The sequence below is a fragment of the Lacerta agilis genome, chromosome 2, assembly GCF_009819535.1.
Source record: "Lacerta agilis isolate rLacAgi1 chromosome 2, rLacAgi1.pri, whole genome shotgun sequence".
Classification (NCBI taxonomy): domain Eukaryota; kingdom Metazoa; phylum Chordata; class Lepidosauria; order Squamata; family Lacertidae; genus Lacerta; species Lacerta agilis.
In genome coordinates, this window is record NC_046313.1 from 71,247,151 (window position 1) to 71,267,489 (window position 20,339).

Genomic DNA, 20,339 nt, shown 5'->3' on the forward strand with positions numbered 1-20,339 from the left:
GCAGAGCCTGATTTAGGTTTGATGAGGCCCTAAGTTACTGAAGGTAATGGGGCCCTTTATACATCCAGCTGTCCCTTGTCACAACAAAATGTCACTGTCTTTTGTGTTGAATATATGCTATATGGCAATTATGGACCTAATAGGTATCTAAAGCAATTTGCCACTGTTGATGTGTGTAGTTTTATTTTGTTTTTTATCTTATATTTTGGAAATGTACATCCAGGTTTTTTCCCTTTAATTTTTTTTGGGGGGCCCCAAGAAAGTGGGGCCCTAAACTATAGCTTGTTTAGTTTATAGTAATCCGGCACTGAAGGTGAGGCTGAGGGGGAGTGCCTGGCCCAAGGTCACCTAGCGAGCTTCACGGCTGAGTTGGGATTATGAACCATGATCTCCCAGGTCCTAGTAAAACACTCTTAACTTTTGCACCACTGAACTCAACGAGGCTTATTCCTGAGTACTGTAGATATATTCATTCATCCATTCATTCGAGACCCCTACATGCCACATTCTGGCGCCGAGAGCGTCTCTCGTGCCACGCGAGCTCCCCGCCCCCTTCGGTTTGAAAATCAGGCGCCGCTCCCTCCATTCAAAGGACGCTGCTGCTGCTGCTTTCCCGTCGGCGGACACTTTCCCGCTCGCTGCCCCGCCTCCCCTTTAAGCGCAGGACGCCGTACTAAGGCGGCCCGAGGAGCGGCAAAACTGAATCGTTCCGGCGGAGAACAGCAGCGGCGGCCCGTCGGTTCCGCTCCGGCTCCGGCTCTCGCAGCGCCATGGCGTTCGCCTGCTTGGTAAGGGGCCGGGGTGGAGCGGGACTGCGGGGCCGAGGGGGGTCGGGCAGCCTGGCAAGCGGGGCTTCGAGGCGGCGGAAGAGGGAGGCCCCTCGGAGCAGGGCGGCCGATGGAGACCTCGGCTGCTCTGTCGGCAAAAGTTTGCAGAGCCGCGGCGCCCTGTTAGCAGACAAAAAGGGGTGGGGGGACCAGCATCACACACGTCACTCTATTGCAGTGGTTCCCAAACTTTTTTTGGCCATGCCCACCTAAGCATCTCTAAAATCCTAAAGCGCCCCCCCACCCGATATATAATTCTTATTACAGTATTCAAAAAGTGAACTTCTGTTCACACATGGAAGAAGCCTAAAAGGCCATTAACTGTTCATAACTCATTCTCGAACTGCCCCCCTTAAAAATCAAACTGCCCCCCCTGTGGAACCATGGCTTCTATTGGGGCTGTCTAAAAAGTCACAGAGAGGAGCCAACAGCTTTTTTTTATTATTTTTTTTTAAAGTTTAGTAGATTTCCTTCTCATAAATAAATATAGGGGGAGGGAGAGAAAATAGGGTTTGAGAGCGAAGTACGTAGTTTGGGCGCAATGTTAAAAGCTCCTGCCTGTAACACGCTTAAAAATGGCACTTTGGGCTTGAAGTCGGTTGGATTGTGCTTGGTGCAGGAAGAGGTGTTTGCCCTTCTGGGTCTAGGAAGTCATGCCGCCCGTCTCTTCCAGCCTCGTTTAATAACAGCTACAGGAGACAGGTAGGGTAGCCGAGAACAACTTAGTTGGTCTCTAAGGTGCTACTGGAAGGATTTTATTTTATTTTAGCTACAGGAGAGTAAGTCAGGGACCATTTCGGCTTTGCAGAATCCCTCTGCTGGGAAAAGCGTCACCTGAATGCCTGCCAGACATCATTGTAATGAATAAAGACACTGGCGGGGGTGGGGAAGGCTATGGGTCCGGATGTGTTGTCACAGTTTGTCAGAATTGGGTAGGCTGAAGTTCGTTTAAATGATTCTGATCGCTTCCTACGCTAACCCTGCCCATTTTTGCTTCTTTGCAATTTTAGGTTGTATTGTTTTTCACATTGGTCTCCTGAATGGGTTTTGTCAGGGTTGTTTTGCCTGATTTGCAGGAACTAACTATCTGAAAAAACAAGGTGTAGAGATAGGCTTTCTTGAGCATTGCTGTTTTATATCATTTTAGTGGTGCTGTAAAAAAAACCAAAAAACCTAAAAACATTTTTAGATCAAATACCACACTCCCCTTATTGTTACTTAGAAGCAGTGTTTTTTCAGGCGGTACTCAGGGGTATGAAGTACTGGCACCTCTTGTTGTTGTTGAAAAGTGTAGCACTTACAGTAACAACTTCATGGTGAGTACTGGTACTGATTTTTCTAGGGGAAAAACACTGCTTAGAAGTAATGTTGCTTCTAGGTATTCACTCTTATTTGTTTGCACAAAGTTTGCAGGGAGGTTATTTAACAAGCATTTGTTCTGATTTGTGTTTGTGGGTGTTAGGCAGCGCTGCATCAAGCAAATGACTTCCACACTTTCCAGTGACTTTCCTGTCAATTTCCTTACAGCAAAAAAAGTCTGATTTGTGGGGAGAAAGTGGGTTTGTTGCATGAGAGCTCCAAATGATCCTCAATTTGCCTGTTGCTGGATTTGAGTCCCACTCCAAATAGCGATGATCTGGAAGCTCCCTAAGTCTCCATTGATTCTAGGAGAGTTTCCAAGAAAATATACTTAGGATTGTGATGTAATAGCTGCTACTTACAATACATTTTAAAGAGACAGGTGTGTACTGTGGCGTTTGCCCTTCCTAGGGTATACATATAGGAGAAGGAGTAAGTAAGGGGTTAAGTGGCTGGCCCTAGGCTAACCAATAAACAGAGGGGGGAGGAGCTAGGGGCAGCTGAAGAGAGACAGTTAGAGTTAGAGAGCGGGGAGTTGGGGGAGTTGATGAAGAGCTGTTGATCGAGGGAGTTGGTTGGTGGGTGGTGGTTGATTGTGAGGGTTGGTGGTGAGGTATAGTGGTGAGCGTAGGCAGGGTTGTAACCAATTTCTTAAGTTGTTGAAGTTTTTAAATAAACACTTATTATTTTGTTTAAAATTGCACCCTGACTGTGAAAGTTATTACCAGGGAGGGGATCCTGGTTGGTGGCAGCGAAGCGCGTGGTGGCACAGGGATCAATAGTCCGTCAAACGACCGGGGACCCTGTGTGATCGCCACAAAACTGGCGGCAGCGACGGGATAAGATCAATACGCCGGCAGGAGACCACCAATAAGCCCGTGGAGGGATATTGAAATAGTTGTGCCTGTTCACCACAAAATTGGCAGGAGCAGCTTGGGGTTAAACAATACACCTGGAAGGGAGGGGTAAGTCTGTGAAGTGATAACCTAGCCCGGGTGTGTAGTTGTGGTTACCCAAGGACGCTGCAAGGCTAAGATAACAAAGGTAGAAAAGAGAGCTCACAAATCTGTTCTGGCAGAGGGTTTTGACTTGGGTCCGAGGAAGTAAGCTTAACGGGTAGAGAGAAGACCCATAGCAGAACTTTGAGACCCAAGTCTGGAGAAACCTAGCCAGGGGGAACAGTGCTGAGAGGAGATTTTCTTATTTTGTTATTTAACTGTCAATCCTCAATCACACAATATGCCACCTAAAAAGACAAAGAACCCTGTGAGGGAACCAGTTCAAGATAGCTCTGAAGGGGAGGAAATGGAATCCTCTGAGGGAAGAGCAGAGCTTAGAAGATGCCACTAAATATTTTTACCTGAGGCTAGAGAGCCACAAGTTTCTATAGAATTAGAAAAGTGGAAACTAGAACAACAATATAACTTTGAATTAGAAAAAGTTAAAGTTGAGCAGGAAAGCAAAAGGGAGAGCGAAAGAATTCGAGCTGAGAGGAAAGTGAGAGCGAAAGAATGCAATTCAGTTGGAAATGAAGAAAACTAGAATTAGCAGCAATGGAGAATCAAAACAACAGTAATAACACAGTAGTCAACACCAGGGAAAGTGGATTTAAAGCGTTTCCCTGAGTTCAAGGAGAAAGATAGCCCAGAGGCTTTTCTGATATCATTTGAGAGAGCCTGTAAAGATTTCCAAGTGAAGGATGAGGAGAAAATGGTGATCTTAAGGGCTAGAATTAGTGGGGGTACTGGCAGAAATATACGCCCCAAATGACAGAAGAACAGTCAACAGATTTTGAGATGTTTAAACAATTAATTTATACGAGGTTTGGAATTACCTCAGAACAACTAAGGAAAAAATTCAGGAGTGTGACAAAGTTGAGAGAAGAAACGTATGCTCAGTTGGGGGCAAAAATTACAAATTACCTCAAAAAATGGTTAGAGCAGGAGGGTGCGGATTTCAATTCAAAAAATCAGAGAGGTTATTGCGTTGGAGCAATTTTATGCCACCATAACTGGGGAGCTGAAATATCTTGTAAAGGAAAGAAGTCCTAAAACCATCCAGGAGGCAGCCACCATAGCTGACCAAATTAATGAAATTAGGGACCATGGATTTGATAGTCCAAAATTTGGCGGGGAAATTGTGGGGGAACCCCAGAAACCAATTCAATATGCTAAAGGAAGCTCTTCTCCGGCAATAAAAAGGGAAACATACCACAGTCAAAAAGCCAAGTGACATGGGCCAAACTAACACCCATACCTCTGAGGTAAAAGAAAATAAATCTAATTATACTGGGGGAAGAGATATGAGGTGCTGGTCGTGCAATAAACTGGGCCACAGAAGCTTTGAATGTAAGACTGGTGAACAAGTTAAATCTGGGAGCACAAACCTCAAAACACTCTTATGGTATCCACTCAGAGGGCAGGGTGAGGCTAAGCAGGTTGCCACGGAAACCGAAGCTTTAAGCTAGGCCTGAGACAGAGGAGATTCCTGAGGGCCTCAGTAATACACTGTTACTTGATTAAACAGAAGGATTTTGCTCTTGAGAAGGTCAGGAGAAAATATTTGGATGGAAAACAAAAAATATCTAGGGTTAAAAGATACCGGATCCCAAATCACAATTGTTCATCCTGAGGTAATCAGTCCCGATAAAGTAATTCCAGGAAAAACTATAGAAATAAAAGGAATCGCCAAAGAGCCAGTTAGACTCCAATGGCTGAGTAAACATTAAGTTACATGACTGGAAAGGAGAAGTGGCAAGTGGCCATTTCAGAGGAAATCCCCACTGCGGTCCTTATCGGTTTGGGATCTCCTGGAGCATGTGCAGAGTGCGTTGTTATTACCCGTTCCAAGGGGGGGCCAACTGTCAACTAATACTGAGGGAAGCGAAACAGTTGCCAATGAGGGCAGGACTCAAAGTCCTCAAGTTGAAACTTTGAGTGAGCCAGGCTTCCTAATACCTTTTAAAAATACCAAAAGACTAGTTTCTCTCATGGAACAAAAGAATGACATGGGACTAAACAGCTGTTTTGAGGCAGCAAAATCTGACTGTTCATTAACCCCTGATGCCAGAGAGGTTCTGCCTAGAGGAGGGCTGTTATATCGTGAAGCCCTTAGCACACCTTATAAAGGGGGAGGAGGAAACTGCAGGCAACTAGTGGTTCCTCACATGTATAGAGAAAAAATCATAAAGCAAGCCCATAATAGTATTTTGGGGCAGCATATGGGGATAACTCGGGACCAAACGAAGAGTGGCACAAAATTCTATTGGCCAGGAATGGGGAAGCAAATTAGAATGTATTGCCAGCCTGTGACATTTGCCAGAGGCAGGGGATCAGGTCAGGACAAAACCAAGGCAAAACTGTGTCCTTTACCTGTAATCTCCACACCCAGCCCAGAGGTTTAGGACCCGACGTGGCACAAACCCGTGCCTAGAGCAACCAAAAAGGGGAATGAAATGCAACTAGCCTGTGGAGGAACCATCCCAAATCGTGTCCAAAATAAATAATGCAAACTACCTTATCCAGCAGGGGGATGAGGGGCGCAAGGTAGTTCACATAAACATGATTAAGCCTTACCAGAGAAATGAAAGCTGGGCTCTCTGTGCTATCCGAGCAGGACCCAGAAGAAGCAGAAATACCATGCTGGAGGGGAGAGGGGAGCAAGAATGTAATATACAAGAAGTTAAGCTAGCCCCTACCTTAACCCATTCACAGCAGGAAGAAATAAGAAACATCCCACAAAAATTTAAAACGATTTCAGTAATACTCCAAGACTAGCAAAAGGGGTAGTCCAACAACATTGACACCGGGATTGCAAAGTCTTGTGATTTCATATTGCTATGCCGTATGATGAACAGAGTCAGATGTGGTCGGCAATGCAAAGCCAGAGCCAATGCTCCATATAACCACACCATAATGGAATATGAAAAATACATTCACATGGGCATTAATCCAAAGAAGATGGTGATGAGTGTTCATGGTATGGCTATGATGATACCTGTCTAGGCTCAATTAAGGCCCGTATTTGTTCAATTGCAAAAGTTCCTTTCCGAGGGGCTCCATGCAGTGACGTGACAGGACGTCAGCGCCCATATAAAGTAAACATGGATCTAGTAAACAGTTTTATTTCCGGGATCCTGTGGGATGAGGAACAGGAAGCCCCATATTTAGAATGCAGGTCTTTATATTTTGACATTGGGGGGCAGGCCTGGAAAGCTTATGACTGGTCACATATTACCACGGTAGCGATTTGTAAAAATATGACCCTGAGCTTATGGGTTACGCCCATTCAAGAGGAGTCAGAGTTGTTTAAAAAGTGACCTATCTGTGAGATCAGTTAGAACAACTATTCAAAGTTATGATAAAACATTCATCAGTTGGAAATATAGAAAGAAAAACATACTGAAAGTTATAGTTGCCAGGGTGTCCCATCAACTTTCTATGAAAGTGAAAGTGTTTCCTACACTAGAGATTGTGTGGTGGGAAGTTGGGTACCCTGCTGCTCATGCAACACAAATGAATGCCCAAAATGAACGTGGTTACACAGCATTAACATGGCCAGCCACGTCAAAGACATAAAAAAGTAGTCTTCAAATTGCTTGAAGTGGGAACTGATATTCAACACAGACCAAAGATGAACTGACAGCAAGGGAGATTGCTAAGAGCAATAAGCAATTGGAGCTTTTAATCTACTTTCATTAAGTAAACCTGTGTGTCCAAAAAGCTCAGCAAGCTGATTAAAAAAGCAGCTTTCCACAAACTTCTGAAAGCAGTTCCCAATGAATTCAGAAGCCAGATAACCAGTTCTTATGCTGCTTTTGATGACTTGGAGACGTTTGTACAAGGCATCAAGCTTGAACACTTAACAGAGATCCTGAAGGAGAGCAAGGGTGATCCAAGAGAGCTTTTGACCCTGAGAAACAAAGACTCTACACAGATTGGAATCCACAATCGTTACAGACGCATCGACTGCAGGGATCGGAGTGGGACTGTGTCATATGGCGGGGGAAGACAACTTGCATCCCATCACGTGTGGCAGAGAAAAGACTGGTGCCCAGAGAAAGACACTTCTTGTGGCGGTTAAGGACAATAAGGAGCGTGAAAGGATCCTGACATCGTTGCAGATGCCTTATCACGAAGACCCGGAGGCAAAGATTAAAATGGACAGTTACAAATTTTCTTGCAGTTAACTAAAGGTTTAATATTGCATGATCTATGGTATATAATGTGAGAAAAAAACAATTATTAAGCCAGTATAAGATGAGGAGTAAGGTTAGTAAACATAGGAAATGTTGTTGAATTAATGTGGTCCCGCAGTTTGATCAGGAGTATAACTCTGTGCAGTTATCCCTCCTGAATCAAACTTATTTAAGGGGGGAGGTATGTGGCGTTTGCCCTTCCTAGGGTATACATATAGGAGAAGGAGTAAGTAAGGGGTTAAGTGGCTGGCCCTAGGCTAACCAATAAACAGAGGGGGGAGGAGCTAGGGGCAGCTGAAGAGAGACAGTTAGAGTTAGAGAGCGGGGAGTTGGGGGAGTTGATGAAGAGCTGTTGATCGAGGGAGTTGGTTGGTGGGTGGTGGTTGATTGTGAGGGTTGGTGGTGAGTATAGTGGTGAGCGGAGGCAGGGTTGTAACCAATTTCTTAAGTTGTTGAAGTTTTTAAATAAACACTTATTATTTTGTTTAAAATTGCACCCTGACTGTGAAAGTTATTACCAGGGAGGGGATCCTGGTTGGTGGCAGCGAAGCGCGTGGTGGCACAGGGATCAATAGTCCGTCAAACGACCGGGGACCCTGTGTGATCGCCACATGTACACCTGTGGCTGAAAATATGCATGAATGTAATCGGGTGTTGCATGTACACTGTATATCAGTGACCACATTATATAAACTGTAATTCTTTGAACTGTTCTATAAAAAGTTATAACAAGATTTAGTGATGGCCACAACTTGGATGCCTTTAAAAGAGGATTAGACAAATTTATGGAGGATAAGGCTTTCTCAGTGGCTACTTGCCATGATGTCTGTGTCAGAGGCAGTACAGTATGTATGCCTTTGAATACCAGCTGCTGGGGATCATGATCAAAGAGGGTGCAGTTGCATTCATGTCCTGTTTGTGGGCTTCCCATAGTCATCTGGTTGGCCAGTGTGAGAACAGGATACTGGACTAGAGGTTTGGTCTGATCCAGACATTTGGTCTGATCCAGCTGGATCAAACTGTAGTCACGTCATGGGCACCTTAAGGACTAACAAACTCAATAGATGGTGTTGGCTTTTGTAGGCTAAAGGCTATTTCATCTTCCTTTTTATATTAAAATCCATTTTGGATAGCTTTCTTCCCAAAAATTATCCCAGGTCTATGTGTATGGTGTTTAGTAAAATAAAATTTTACACAAGAACATCCAGTTTATGTAACAGGATGAGCTGGAGTATTCAAGTTAAACCAATTTGCAGTTTGAAACTGCTAAACAAATGCAAGAATCCTGGCTTCTGCAGTTTTAGCAGGAATTGATAACACACATTCAAGTATATCTTCACAGTCACAAGGGATAGAACTTAAAAAATTATATATGAATATGGACTTCATTAGGAAGCTGAATTCTGAACTCTGCATCTTTGGAATTACAGTTTATATACAGCCCTGCATCCTTCCAAAGAAGTTTTTGTGTGTTGAATGTTGAGAGTATCTAATCAGAGTATTAAAAGTATAATTCTTGGGCAGAGCTCTGCAGCTTAAAATGGCCTTGTGCATCCTAAACTGGATTCTGAAGAAAAGAATCCCGGGAAGAGAGGTATACTGCAAAGCTCAGTGTACAGAATATATATGTGTGAGTTTGGTGCTTGGCATTTGTCTCTGGCCGCTATTGCACTTCCCACAGAGTATGCAAAATGTATTTGAATGCTTACATTTAAGAACATGGCTGCAGCATTTTTGTGGGAAAAAAATATCCGTATGAATTCTGCTGCCCTTATGCTCTACTCTCCTTTCCTTTGTGTGTTTTGTAGTTGTTAATTTTTTTTTACTGATAAGAGATGCATTGTAAAACAAAAAGAAGCAACAACTAGCAGTGCTTGATTTATAACATAGAACACAATTACTTTATAATATGATCATGGGACATCCAGAAAGTATAACTGTTCGACAGCGATTCTGGATCATAACTAGGATTTTGCCCTCAGTATCACTTGGCACTCTTGCTCTCATTTGATAAGGTATCTATCCATATAAAATAAAAGAAATAAATTGATTGAAAATGTATTGTAACATTTGAATAAATGTTTTTAAATTTTTTAAAAACATGCTACACTGAAATGTTAAATTGTTTTTGATTGGCATTGATCTTTATGCCACACTTGCCATCTTCTCCTGCCACATCAATGTGGTGTGCCACACCCTTGGAGAACCACTGACCTAAAGGATTGTCTTACTTGGCTTCTACCAAGTGAGCCAGTGGAGAACAGATGGATCTCACCTTGTCTGCCTTCCAATTCCAGCCCACTTGGTTTCTACACTGGCTGTGGAGGATGGGACTTGCCTTCCCCTATGGCCATTGCGGAAATGCAGTCGGCTGGCAGATGAGGAACTGAGTGGTCTGTCCCTTCTCTGCTAGCATGCATTCTGAGCTGCTGGGAATTCCTTGTTGCCTATTTCAAGCAGGCGAGTCACAGCAAAAGGCTGTGCTATTAATCTGAAACTAGATAGAGCAAATTAGAAAATGAAACAGTAAAACCAGTAAGAAATCACAATAAAAATGATGCCTGCTATGGCATATGTGCAGCTTCCAGAAACATATAAAGCAGGCATGTCCAACAGGTAGATCATGATCTACCGGTAGATCACTGGACGTCTCTGGTAGATCACTGGCTCCTCTCAAAGAAGCAACTTTTGATCCCCTGGAAAACTTTGGCCCCCTACAAAAGCTCACATCTTTGCCCGGCATGTAAAAAAAGGGGCTTTCCCCCTCCCTAAAAAAGCTGAACAACTTTGACATGAACCCCCCAAAAGGGGGTAGATCACTTCCAGTTTTTAACTCTGAGTAGATCACAATCTCTTGGGAGTTGGCCACCCCTGGTATAAAGTATTCTTCTTGCTTCAGATATACTGTCTGTAGCCGTACAAAAATTTAGTCCAGTATCGACTTCTTTCCTCCTGCAGGAAGATCCAACATTGGAGAGGCATTTCAAAGGGCACCGTGATGCAATAACGAGTGTGGATTTCAGTCTAAATAATAAACAGCTAGGTAAGTTGTCAGCTACGCAGAATTTTCTTTAGCATAGTTTTCTTTCATAGAGCAAAATAGCATTCAGTCTGCTTTTAGCAGTTCTCCCAAATTGTTTGGACTTAACAGCATACAGAGTATCCAGCATGGGATTGGGCCTTAGCTAAAGTACTCTCCTTAGTTTTAGCTATCAGATATTAAGAAAAGCAACAAACCTGAGATTGTACAGCAGAGCAACTGAGTCATAAGATGAAAGGCTGGTTCAACTATGCAGATCTGTTAAGTTTTGTTCTGTTTTCTGTTTTATTATTTTTAAATCACATATTTATGCATTATCTTATTTTTTAAATTGAAATCCCCATTGAGCTTTATTTGTTGGATAGTATATAAATATTTGAAAACAAATAGCTTGGTGGAGGCAGCTAAAATGATGTGATAATAAAGGACATTAGTACTAAAATCTCTAAATGGTTGCTTGTCATTCTTTGGTTTCCTTCCTTGCCTGTTTTTAACGTGAGACTGCATATACTTCAAGAGGCATTTCTCTCAATTATGGGGATGAACTTTAAAGTTTGTTCCCTTGCTTTCAGTTCTGTGAGTAGTGAATACTTTGATTCAAGGAAAGGAAGAGAGAAATTGAAACTAGTGACTGAAATTCCTGCTCAAGTGTATATGTGTATGATCTCTCCTTGGTATAATTTGAAAGGTAGTATATTCTTTTTGTCCAGTAAGTGGCTCTATGGATTCATGCCTGATGATCTGGAGTATGAAACCTCAAATGAGAGCCTACCGCTTTGTGGGTCACAAAGATGCAGTCCTGAGTGTGCATTTTTCACCATCCGGCCATCTGATTGCTTCAGGTTCTAGAGACAAAACAGTTCGCTTGTGGGTTCCAAGTGTGTAAGTATGTCTGAGCATTTTGTATGTGTGTTATTTCTCTTAATAGGAACATAGGAAGCTGCTTGTACAGAGCCAGACCATTTGCACATCTTACTCAGCATTGCACTGACTGTCAGTGGTTCTCCAGCATTTCAGAGCGGGATTTTTTTCTATCCTTGTGTGGGGATCCTTGTCAGGGATTGAATCTGGGATCTAAAGTAGGTGATGTCTGAGCTCTGCCACTGAGTTACAGCCGCTCTCTCCAAAGTCTTCCAAGATTTGAATTTGGCTTTTTGTTTTAACCAAGTTCAGTTACGGTGAATATGACAGCTTATTAACGATGAAGGCAGACATTATTTTTCTGGATAAAGTGCATTGACTTTATCAGTGTAAAACAGGTGTATATAAGGGAAAAACAATGGCAAAGACTCTGTTGACAAGGTTAAGAAGCCCTTTGTGTGTCAGTTCATTGGTACACTTATTGGACGGAACTCACATTACTGATCTCTAGTTGTAGATTGATTCCAAATACAGCCATACCTTGGTTTTCGAACGTCTTGCGAGTCGAACGTTTTGGCTCCCAAACACCGCAAACCCAGAAGTGAGTGTTGAGGTTTGCAAACGTTCTTTGGAACCCAAATGTCCGATGAGGCTTCCGCAGCTTCTGATTGGCTGCAGGAGCTTCCTGCAGCCAATTGGAAGCTGTGCCTTGGTTTCCGAAAGTTTTGGAAGTCGAACAGACTTCCAGAACGGATTCTGTTTGACTTCCAAGGTATGACTGTATGGTCTCTGTTAAAAATGAGTTGATGATCAGTATATTGCTTCAACAAGAAAAAGCTACTGCTTCATCCCATCTAGTTTGTGTTGCATTGGAAGGCCTCGGGGTACACTTTCATTGAGGAAAGCTTAACTACATGTATATTGTAAATGTTCCTTCTGTGATATTCAGTTTTTTTGAAACATGCTGAATTAGAAGTTTTTTTATGCTTGTTCCGTGTATGGCAAACAGCCTTTCACTCCAGTTTTTAAGAAGTAGCCACACACTACAGTATTTGAGAAGAAAATATATGTCACTTGGGAGAGCTTTGGGTAAGAACTGTAGCTCAGTGGAAGAGCTTGCATGCTGAAGGTCCTGAGTTCAAATCCTTGCATTTCTAGGTAGAGCTGGGCATATTTGTGCTTGCAATCCTGGAGAGCCACTCCCAGTCATTGCAGACAATATTGAGCCAGATGGATGGGCGGTCTGACTTGCTACAAGGCAGTTCCAATGTTTCACACACATTCCAGGTTTTTTACAACCAAGTGGTGTATAAATTTTATGAAATACTAGCTGGCCCGGCCACGCCTTGCTGTGCCCCCGCCCCCCGTTCTCGCCTGGTTTCCCACAGCCTATGCCTACGAACTTCCGTGTGCCCCATTTCAGGCTTCCCTCCCCCCCCTTTTCGCCTGGTTCCCCACACGTTATCCCGGTGAACTTAAGCCTGCCTCCTCTCAGTCTTCCCACAGCTTATCCTGATGAACTTCTGCGTGCCTCCTCTCAGTCCCCGGCCCCCTCCCCGTTTTCATCTTCCTCCCACTCACGCGCCATGATTTGTTCCCCTCCCCCGCACTCTCTGTGGTCACTCCAAAACTGTGTTGATCTCCTACCTCCCTTCTCTCCGCCCCCCCCCCCCCCCCCGGTTTTGACTGGCTCTCCACAGCTTGTTCTGTTGAACTACTGTGCTGTGATTTGTTCTGTCACCTCCGCACTCTCATGTCTGTTCACTGTTTTAATTGGCCGAGCTAGAGGCAAGGAGTTGTTATGGCGGTGGTAGCTAAAGGTTGATTCAGCCCCTCCCCTGCCAACAGCCTATTGGCTGAGGCGACCTCAAGTTCCGCTCTCCCTCCCACCCTCTTCTGAAGTCTGTTGTTGTAAAGCGTGTGTTGCTTTGACGTCCACTGGAGGGCGCTTTTTTGCACAAATTCACAGATTTACCTGGGAAAGTTGTGTTATTTTTTGCAATCTAGGTACCTAAGAACCTTCCCATATGGCCAAGGAATGTTGTGTCCAAATCTGAAGGCAACCGGTCAAGCGGTTACGGAGCAAGGCCTTCGCGTCTGCGCACCCATCTTGAACATTTTTATATATATATAGATATTTGGAAGAGGGACCTCAATGCCTTTTTTCTTTTTTAAACCCTGGCTCTGACCTTTCCTAGCTTAATGTTCTGTACTTTCATGTAAGCAGTAGAATCATATACAAGAATACACAAATATGCTTGAAGCTCGTCACTTATTTGTGCAAAAAAGTTCAGGGCGGAATGATGTATGTGTATAATTAAATGAGAATTACTCTTGTAAAGTTTCTCAAACTCACAGTATGCCCCTCATGTTTAGACGTCTTTCTCCTTTTTGCAGCAAGACCTATGATGTGACGTTCTTACATGGTTTTTCTTTAAATTGCATCATTGGAACAAGTCTGTTTGACGTTTACTACTGGTACTTTAAACTTTTAAAAAAAAATTTAGTTCTGCGTAAAAGATACGAACGCAAACTGTCTGAAGTTAAGAGCCATTCCAGTAACTAGATTTAAGTAAAACAGTTTTCTTCCTGTGTTTGGTATGCTCCAGAGGCCTAAAACCCACAGCTTTCTCCTAATGTAAATATATATATTAGAAGCCAGTAGTCAAATGTACATAAGCTTCTTACTGTGTGGAATGCAGCATGTTAATCTTTTGTGCTTTCCCCGCTAAACTTAGCAAGGGAGAATCGACTACCTTCAAGGCTCATACGGCAACCGTCAGAAGTGTTCACTTTTCTAATGATGGCCAATCATTGGTTACAGCCTCTGATGACAAAACAGTTAAAGTTTGGGCTGTCCACAGACAAAAATTCTTATTTTCGCTAAGTCAGCACATAAACTGGGTTCGCTGTGCGAAGTAAGTAAAACTTTTTTTTCCTGTTTGTTGACATTGTTGCGGTGATATATATGTGGCATAAAAACAGTTTGTATAGAAAAAGTACACAACTATAGGAAGATTTGAAATTCTGCTTAACTCACTTATAAAGCCACTCATCTTTTAACATGGCTATCAATACTTTAGGAGTTAGCCACCTTTCAGAGCTTCAGTTGTGTTTCCAACTAATTCCTGTCTTGTTGGAAGGAAACTTTCATTGTTAGAAGAAGCAGTCAGTTGAATATAACCAAGCAGTATTATCTACCGTATTTTCCGGCGTATAAGACGACTGGGCGTATAAGACGACCCCCAACTTTCCCAGATAAAATATAGAGTTAGAGATATACTCGACCGCAGATTCTCCACCCGGCGTATAAGACGACCCCCGACTTTTGAGAAGATTTTCCTTCTCAAAAGTAGTCTTATATGCCAGAATATACAGTAAGTCATCCTACTGAGTGCACTTTCTGAAATCCATAGATTTCAATAAGTGCTTTGGTTTCTTTTTCTTGTAATAATTTATTATTATTTTTTCACATTTTCATATATACTGTATTATCTCTCACAGGTCCCTCAACCTTCCAACTTCCTGCCCTACCTCTCATGGGTTCTTAAATTTAAAAAGTATTTTTTTTTTGCATATTGTAATTTTTCCAACTATTATGTATCCCTAATTTATCATAATCAGTTTCACGTTACAAATTTCATTACCAATGGTTTTAACTGCTTGCTGTGGTTTTTTTAGATAAACTACGAATTTACTCCAATCTCTAACAAATACTTGGTCTTGGTTTCTGATCTTCCCCGTCAGTTTCGCCACGTGCTTTGTTTTCAATAAGTGTACTGTCTATGACCTCTGTTCTTTAAAATGGTTTCTAATAATTACTGTTAGTGCCAAAGAGGCTTAAATTTTAGATAACAAAAAGGGGAAATAATTGTATGGAAAAATAAGACTTACCTGTGCCGTATTTCATTAATATAGTATTTCATTAATTACTGGTCCAGTAGGATTGTTTAATAGAAAAGCTTACATTTTAATGCTATGGTTTTTGTTGGTTATCGTAATATCTCAAAAGGATTGTCCATGTATGGAAAAGTCCATTGTTCTGACTATATGCATAGTTGATGGAATCTTGTTGAGATAGATTGTCAAAGAGGAAACTCCCAAGAGTTAATCAACAGCAGTATTTATTATTTATTGAATTTCTTACCTGCCCATCATTTTACAGTCCCAGGGCAACTTACCAACTATAAATAAACATTGCAATTGGTTAAAACAAATTACAATCAGAAGAGTCCTTGAAAAAGGCCCATGGGTGGTATTCAACTATGTTTTAACTCAGAGTAGACTCATTGCAATTAATGAACATGACAAAGGTAAGACTATTTTGAGTAAAACTTACCAGTAGTTAAGTAACACCCTCATTGCTTAGCACAGGTGTCTCTTAGCCATCAACTTTTGGAATAATGATCTTGTTGTCACTGAGGACAGTACAGATCTAGCTTAAATTGCTCCTAATCTTGCTTTAATGAATGTATTTATTTTAGGTTTTCTCCTGATGGAAGATTGATAGTATCATCCAGTGATGACAAAACTGTCAAACTTTGGGATAAAACAAGCAGAGAATGTATACATTCTTTCTGTGAACATGGTGGGCAAGTATTGGTGCAATTCTTTGGGGCGTCAGGGGACTGGCCTTCAGCTTGGGGAACCTTGATTAGAGCTTTGCTATATTGATGTACAAGAACATATCTCCATATGTGCTGCATGTTTCATTCTGTGAACATTCTCTGTAATTTGGTCACATTCTCTAAATTTTTAATATAATGTTTTACACCACACTAAGCTTAGAAACCAGATAATAACAATTGCATTTGTGCATAGGTTTGTTTTGTTTTGTTTTGTTTTTGGTAGACTCGCAAGCATTTATTATATGAGTTTTAAGCCTGAGTCACACTAGTGCTAAAGTTGTCACAGTTTCTTTGAAAACAATGTTGGTTTTACATGGTGACTGTGCCCATTTGAATGTGCGCACGTATGATAGAAATTTATATTGTGAGGGAGTCTCGTTGAAGACTAGTGCCATAAATACTACTTGTAGTCTAGGCTTAAACTGTGTGTCTGCGTTCTGGACGCTGTTTTCGCTTGGCTCAGCCATGCCCCTTAGGAGAGCTCCTATTTATCTCAAACATTTCTATAACACCTTTCCTTGAGCCCCAGGTGGCTAACAACATAATATAATACGGAATACGTAGAAATAAAACAATGGAAGTCAATCCCACCCGGGATTTGGGATAAGGCTCACTTTTGTCTTACCACAGGACTTACCACAGAGGGTGTTGGATTCAAGTGGGTCATGCATGAACTTGTCTTAGTGTTCTAACTTTCCTAGAGTGCTGGGGATTAGCAGATACAGTTGTACCTTTTATCCCGGACGCCTTGGTACTCGGATGTTTTGGCTCCTGAACGCTGCAAACTCGGAAGTGAGTGTTCCGGTTTGTGAATGTTCTTTGGCACCCGAAGGTCCAACAGGGCTTCTGTGGCTTAAGATTGGCTGCAGGAGCTTCCTGCAGCCAATCAGAAGCCGCGCTTTGGTTTCCGAACGTTTTGGAAATCGAATGGACTTCCGGAACGGATTCCGTTCGACTTCCAAGGTACAGCTGTACTTCTCTTCTTTATGCTCTTCTGTGGCAATGCAAGGTTCTTTATGATTCCTTCTCAGCCCTGAAGTTATTTGGGTGACCCTGGGCCTTTCACTGTCTTTCAGCCAGCCTACTTCATCTCTCAGGGTTGTTGGTTAAGGTAAAGCAGGATAAGTGGGGAGAAATGTAACCCTGAGACCCCTGGTGGAAGACTGGGGCAAAATATAATAAATATTGATTGCCAGCCAAGGGCTCAGCAGTCACTTGCACCTGGACCTTAATTGGAGAAAGGAATGTGTAATCTTCGGGGTGATGCCACTTTTTTAATGTCTATTTTAAAAATCTGACAACAAAACAAACCCAGTTACAAAAATAAAGTTCTATCTAACGTAATGTGAAGATGCAAATTTCAATAAGCTATCAAATTCATTTATTGACAACATGAATAGTCCAAATAGTTGCATCATTAATGGCCTCAGCAGTTCTCAGCTTTGAATTACTCCTGTTCATTTTTCCATGTCTGACAGTTCAGATGTTTCAGGAGGCTATAGGAGGCTGAGTGTTGTTCCATTTTTAAAGTCCTCAGTATTTTAGCAGGAATCGGTAGTTTCATAATCCACTGATTTCAGCACGTTAGGCTAGCTTTATTTATTAATGTTATATCATTAAAGGCTCTAAATTAAGAGAATATTGTGTTACTTGTGAGATTGTATGTTACAGCTTTCAGTAGTTTTGTGCAGAGAGGACAAGACCTCTGGGGTGAGCAGTGTTCTGCAGGGCTCCTCATATTCACATCCAAAGAGATAAAAGCATCCCAATGGAAGTTTCTCTAATCCCCAAACCATGGGAAACATAAAATAAAAAAATTCATTCCAGTAGCTACTGGAAGGAATGCTTTTATTTTTTATTTTGTTTTGACTGGCAGACCAACACGGCTACCTACCTGTAACTGAAACATAGGAAACATAGTACAGTTCACCCTTCTGTGACTTTCTTTGTGCACAGAGAGCCAGTGTTGCAGTGAAATAGTCAATACAATGGACTGAGCAAAGTCTCATGGTGACTTTACCATGTTGGAAAGTGAAAACTGGCTGATAAAAACAGTTAATTTCCATCTTACACATTTAGGAGAAACTTACTATGAAGTTGCACAATGTTTTGTAAGAACAACTTTTGAGGAGCTAGTATTTTTTGCTACTTGCTTAGATTAATATGTTTTTTCTTCCTCCAAAATAGAAGAGAGATTTGATCTTGTCTTCCAATCTTTTTGCAGCTTTGTGCCTCATGTGGACTTTCACCCTAGTGGTACATGTATTGCTGCAGCTGGCACAGACAACACAGTGAAAGTATGGGATGTTAGGATGAATAGGCTTCTGCAGCATTACCAAGGTAAGCAATGCACTGTCAGAAGTCTTAATTGCTAAACTTGTAGCTTGATTCTTGAAGTGAATCATTAAACAAAAAAGGTAGTTTTGCCATCGTAGCTTCCAAACATCAGAAACAGCTGCATGTAGAATTTTGAATTAGAACCATTGGATTAGGACAGGCATAGGGAAGCTTTGGCCCTCCAGGTGTTGCTGAACTACAATTCCCATCATCCTTAGCCATTGACCATGTTTGCTCAGGCTGATGCGAGTTGTAGTTCAGCGACATCTGGAGGGCCAAAGGTTCCCCACACCTGGTTTAAAAGAAGATACTTTTTCTAAAACATACAGTCCCAAAGTTAAAGAAATTAAATAAAATGTGATCACGCCATTATATAGAGAGAGTGCTTGTTTTTAGTTAAACTTCAGGAATGACATTTTTGTTTCAATAAGGTATTTTGTGTAATACATTAAACTATAAGGCTTAATATTCATCATAAAATGCTACTGCAGCTGTAGAGAATTCCTCTGCATAAATAAATTGGATTGATTAAAGGTTGCCTTTAATCCAAAGATATTTCACATACAATGGTCTTTTGAATTACACTTTGCTGATGGTATCTGGGCCATACATGCAGTTTAATTTAATAGATGATGTTGATGAACTTTGGATTTCCAGGTCTGATGTCCGTCTCCACAACTCTCCCTTACTACTTAGCTGCCCTCTCATGGCTTCCCACGCCCTGTCTGACACCAGTGCAGCTAACCAGAGGGGCTCAAAAGGGTGTAGTGGTCAGAAATCTTTGAAGAGTTGCTTATTGCTACAACTGGGACTATTGTGTTTATTCTGTTAAAAACTAAAATTTGGAGGAAAAGAAGTGTGTATGTGTTTTACTGTAACTTGCAGTTATGGCAGACCTTGAGCTTCTGAGGCAGTGCCAGTTTTCATAGGACTACATTTTTCAGAGGGTCCTTGAAAACTTACATTAATATAGGATGAAAATCATAAGCAGGGGGGGGGGATGCCTTTCAGCCATTTTTTGTATGGATGTTTTTATACCTTATCCACCTTTTCTATTTCAGTTTGTATTTTTTAATGTCAAACTATATTGGTAACTTATGCTGTCTCCCTTTCTTTCTTTCTTTCTTTCTTTCTTTCTTTCTTAGTTCACAGTGCTTCAGTGAACTGCCTGTCTTTTCACTCCTCTGGAAACTACCTCATTACTGCTTCCAACGATTCAACTCTAAAAATACTGGATTTACTAGAGGGGAGACTGCTATATACACTTCATGGCCACCAGGTGAGGAGAACTTCTTTAGACATGATTTGTTTATTACTGTAGACCTTTTGACACTCCACACACGTTTCTGTACACTAAACCTTCTCCTGTGATATTATAATGGACTCGGGTAGATTTGCCTCCCCTCCCTTCTCAAAGGCAGGAGTGCAGTTGTCTCAAAAGTCTTTTTGGGACTCCTCTCTTATGTTCCTGCCTTTGCTTTGAGTCGTTCACTATAATTCTTCCCCATATTTCTTTGTCTGCTCCTTTCTCCTTCTCTTTGGCTTCCAAAGAGTCTGAAACTCCATTTCATGGAGTACATTTCAACCGATGCTTGCTTGGCAGTACAGAAAAGCCATTGCTCTCGTTGCCATGCCTTTCTTTATTTGCCTTGCTGCCTCACCTGGCTCCAATGTAAAGCAGAAATAGATCAGGGAGTGTAAAATCTCTGGGTGACGTTGCTCATCAAAACAAAACAAAATAAAAAATTCCTTCCAGTAGCACCTTAGAGACCAACTAAGTTTGTTCTTGGTATGAGCTTTTGTGTGCATGCACACTTCTTCAGATACACTGAAACGGAAGTCTACATGTAGGTGCTAACAAGTGTGGGAGATGATATGGAGTTCTGTGGGACCTAATAGCATAGATGTGCTCAATCTTATAAGACTAATAATTAGGCTTTAAATGGCTTTTGATAGAAATGACAGTAAGTCAAGTGGCTAGTCTACAGGGAATATTTGTTACTTGGATGAACAGCTTGTTAAATTCTTGTAATTTGCGTGTTTGTGCCTGGTTCAGATTTGGTTCTTGTTCTGGCACTGTGCTGGCGCTG

The 20,339-nt window shown here is 41.8% G+C and overlaps 1 protein-coding gene across 3 annotated transcripts in view; it reads left to right on the top strand.

The window, feature by feature from the left end:
• Nucleotides 1-695: 695 nt before the first annotated feature.
• Nucleotides 696-20,339, top strand: part of POC1A (POC1 centriolar protein A) — a 37,867-nt gene continuing 18,223 nt past the window's right edge. The window contains exons 1-7 of one of the 3 annotated variants that reach the window (XM_033140682.1): nt 697-788; nt 10,342-10,426; nt 11,134-11,305; nt 14,023-14,202; nt 15,769-15,876; nt 18,137-18,252; nt 19,395-19,528. In XM_033140682.1, the coding sequence (XP_032996573.1) occupies nt 771-788; nt 10,342-10,426; nt 11,134-11,305; nt 14,023-14,202; nt 15,769-15,876; nt 18,137-18,252; nt 19,395-19,528 (813 nt within the window). In that variant the 5' untranslated portion in view covers nt 697-770. Of the gene's footprint in view, nt 789-10,341; nt 10,427-11,133; nt 11,306-14,022; nt 14,203-15,768; nt 15,877-18,136; nt 18,253-19,394; nt 19,529-20,339 lie in introns of those variants that run through there. The other 2 variants (XM_033140683.1, XM_033140684.1) reach the window with 2 other exon arrangements.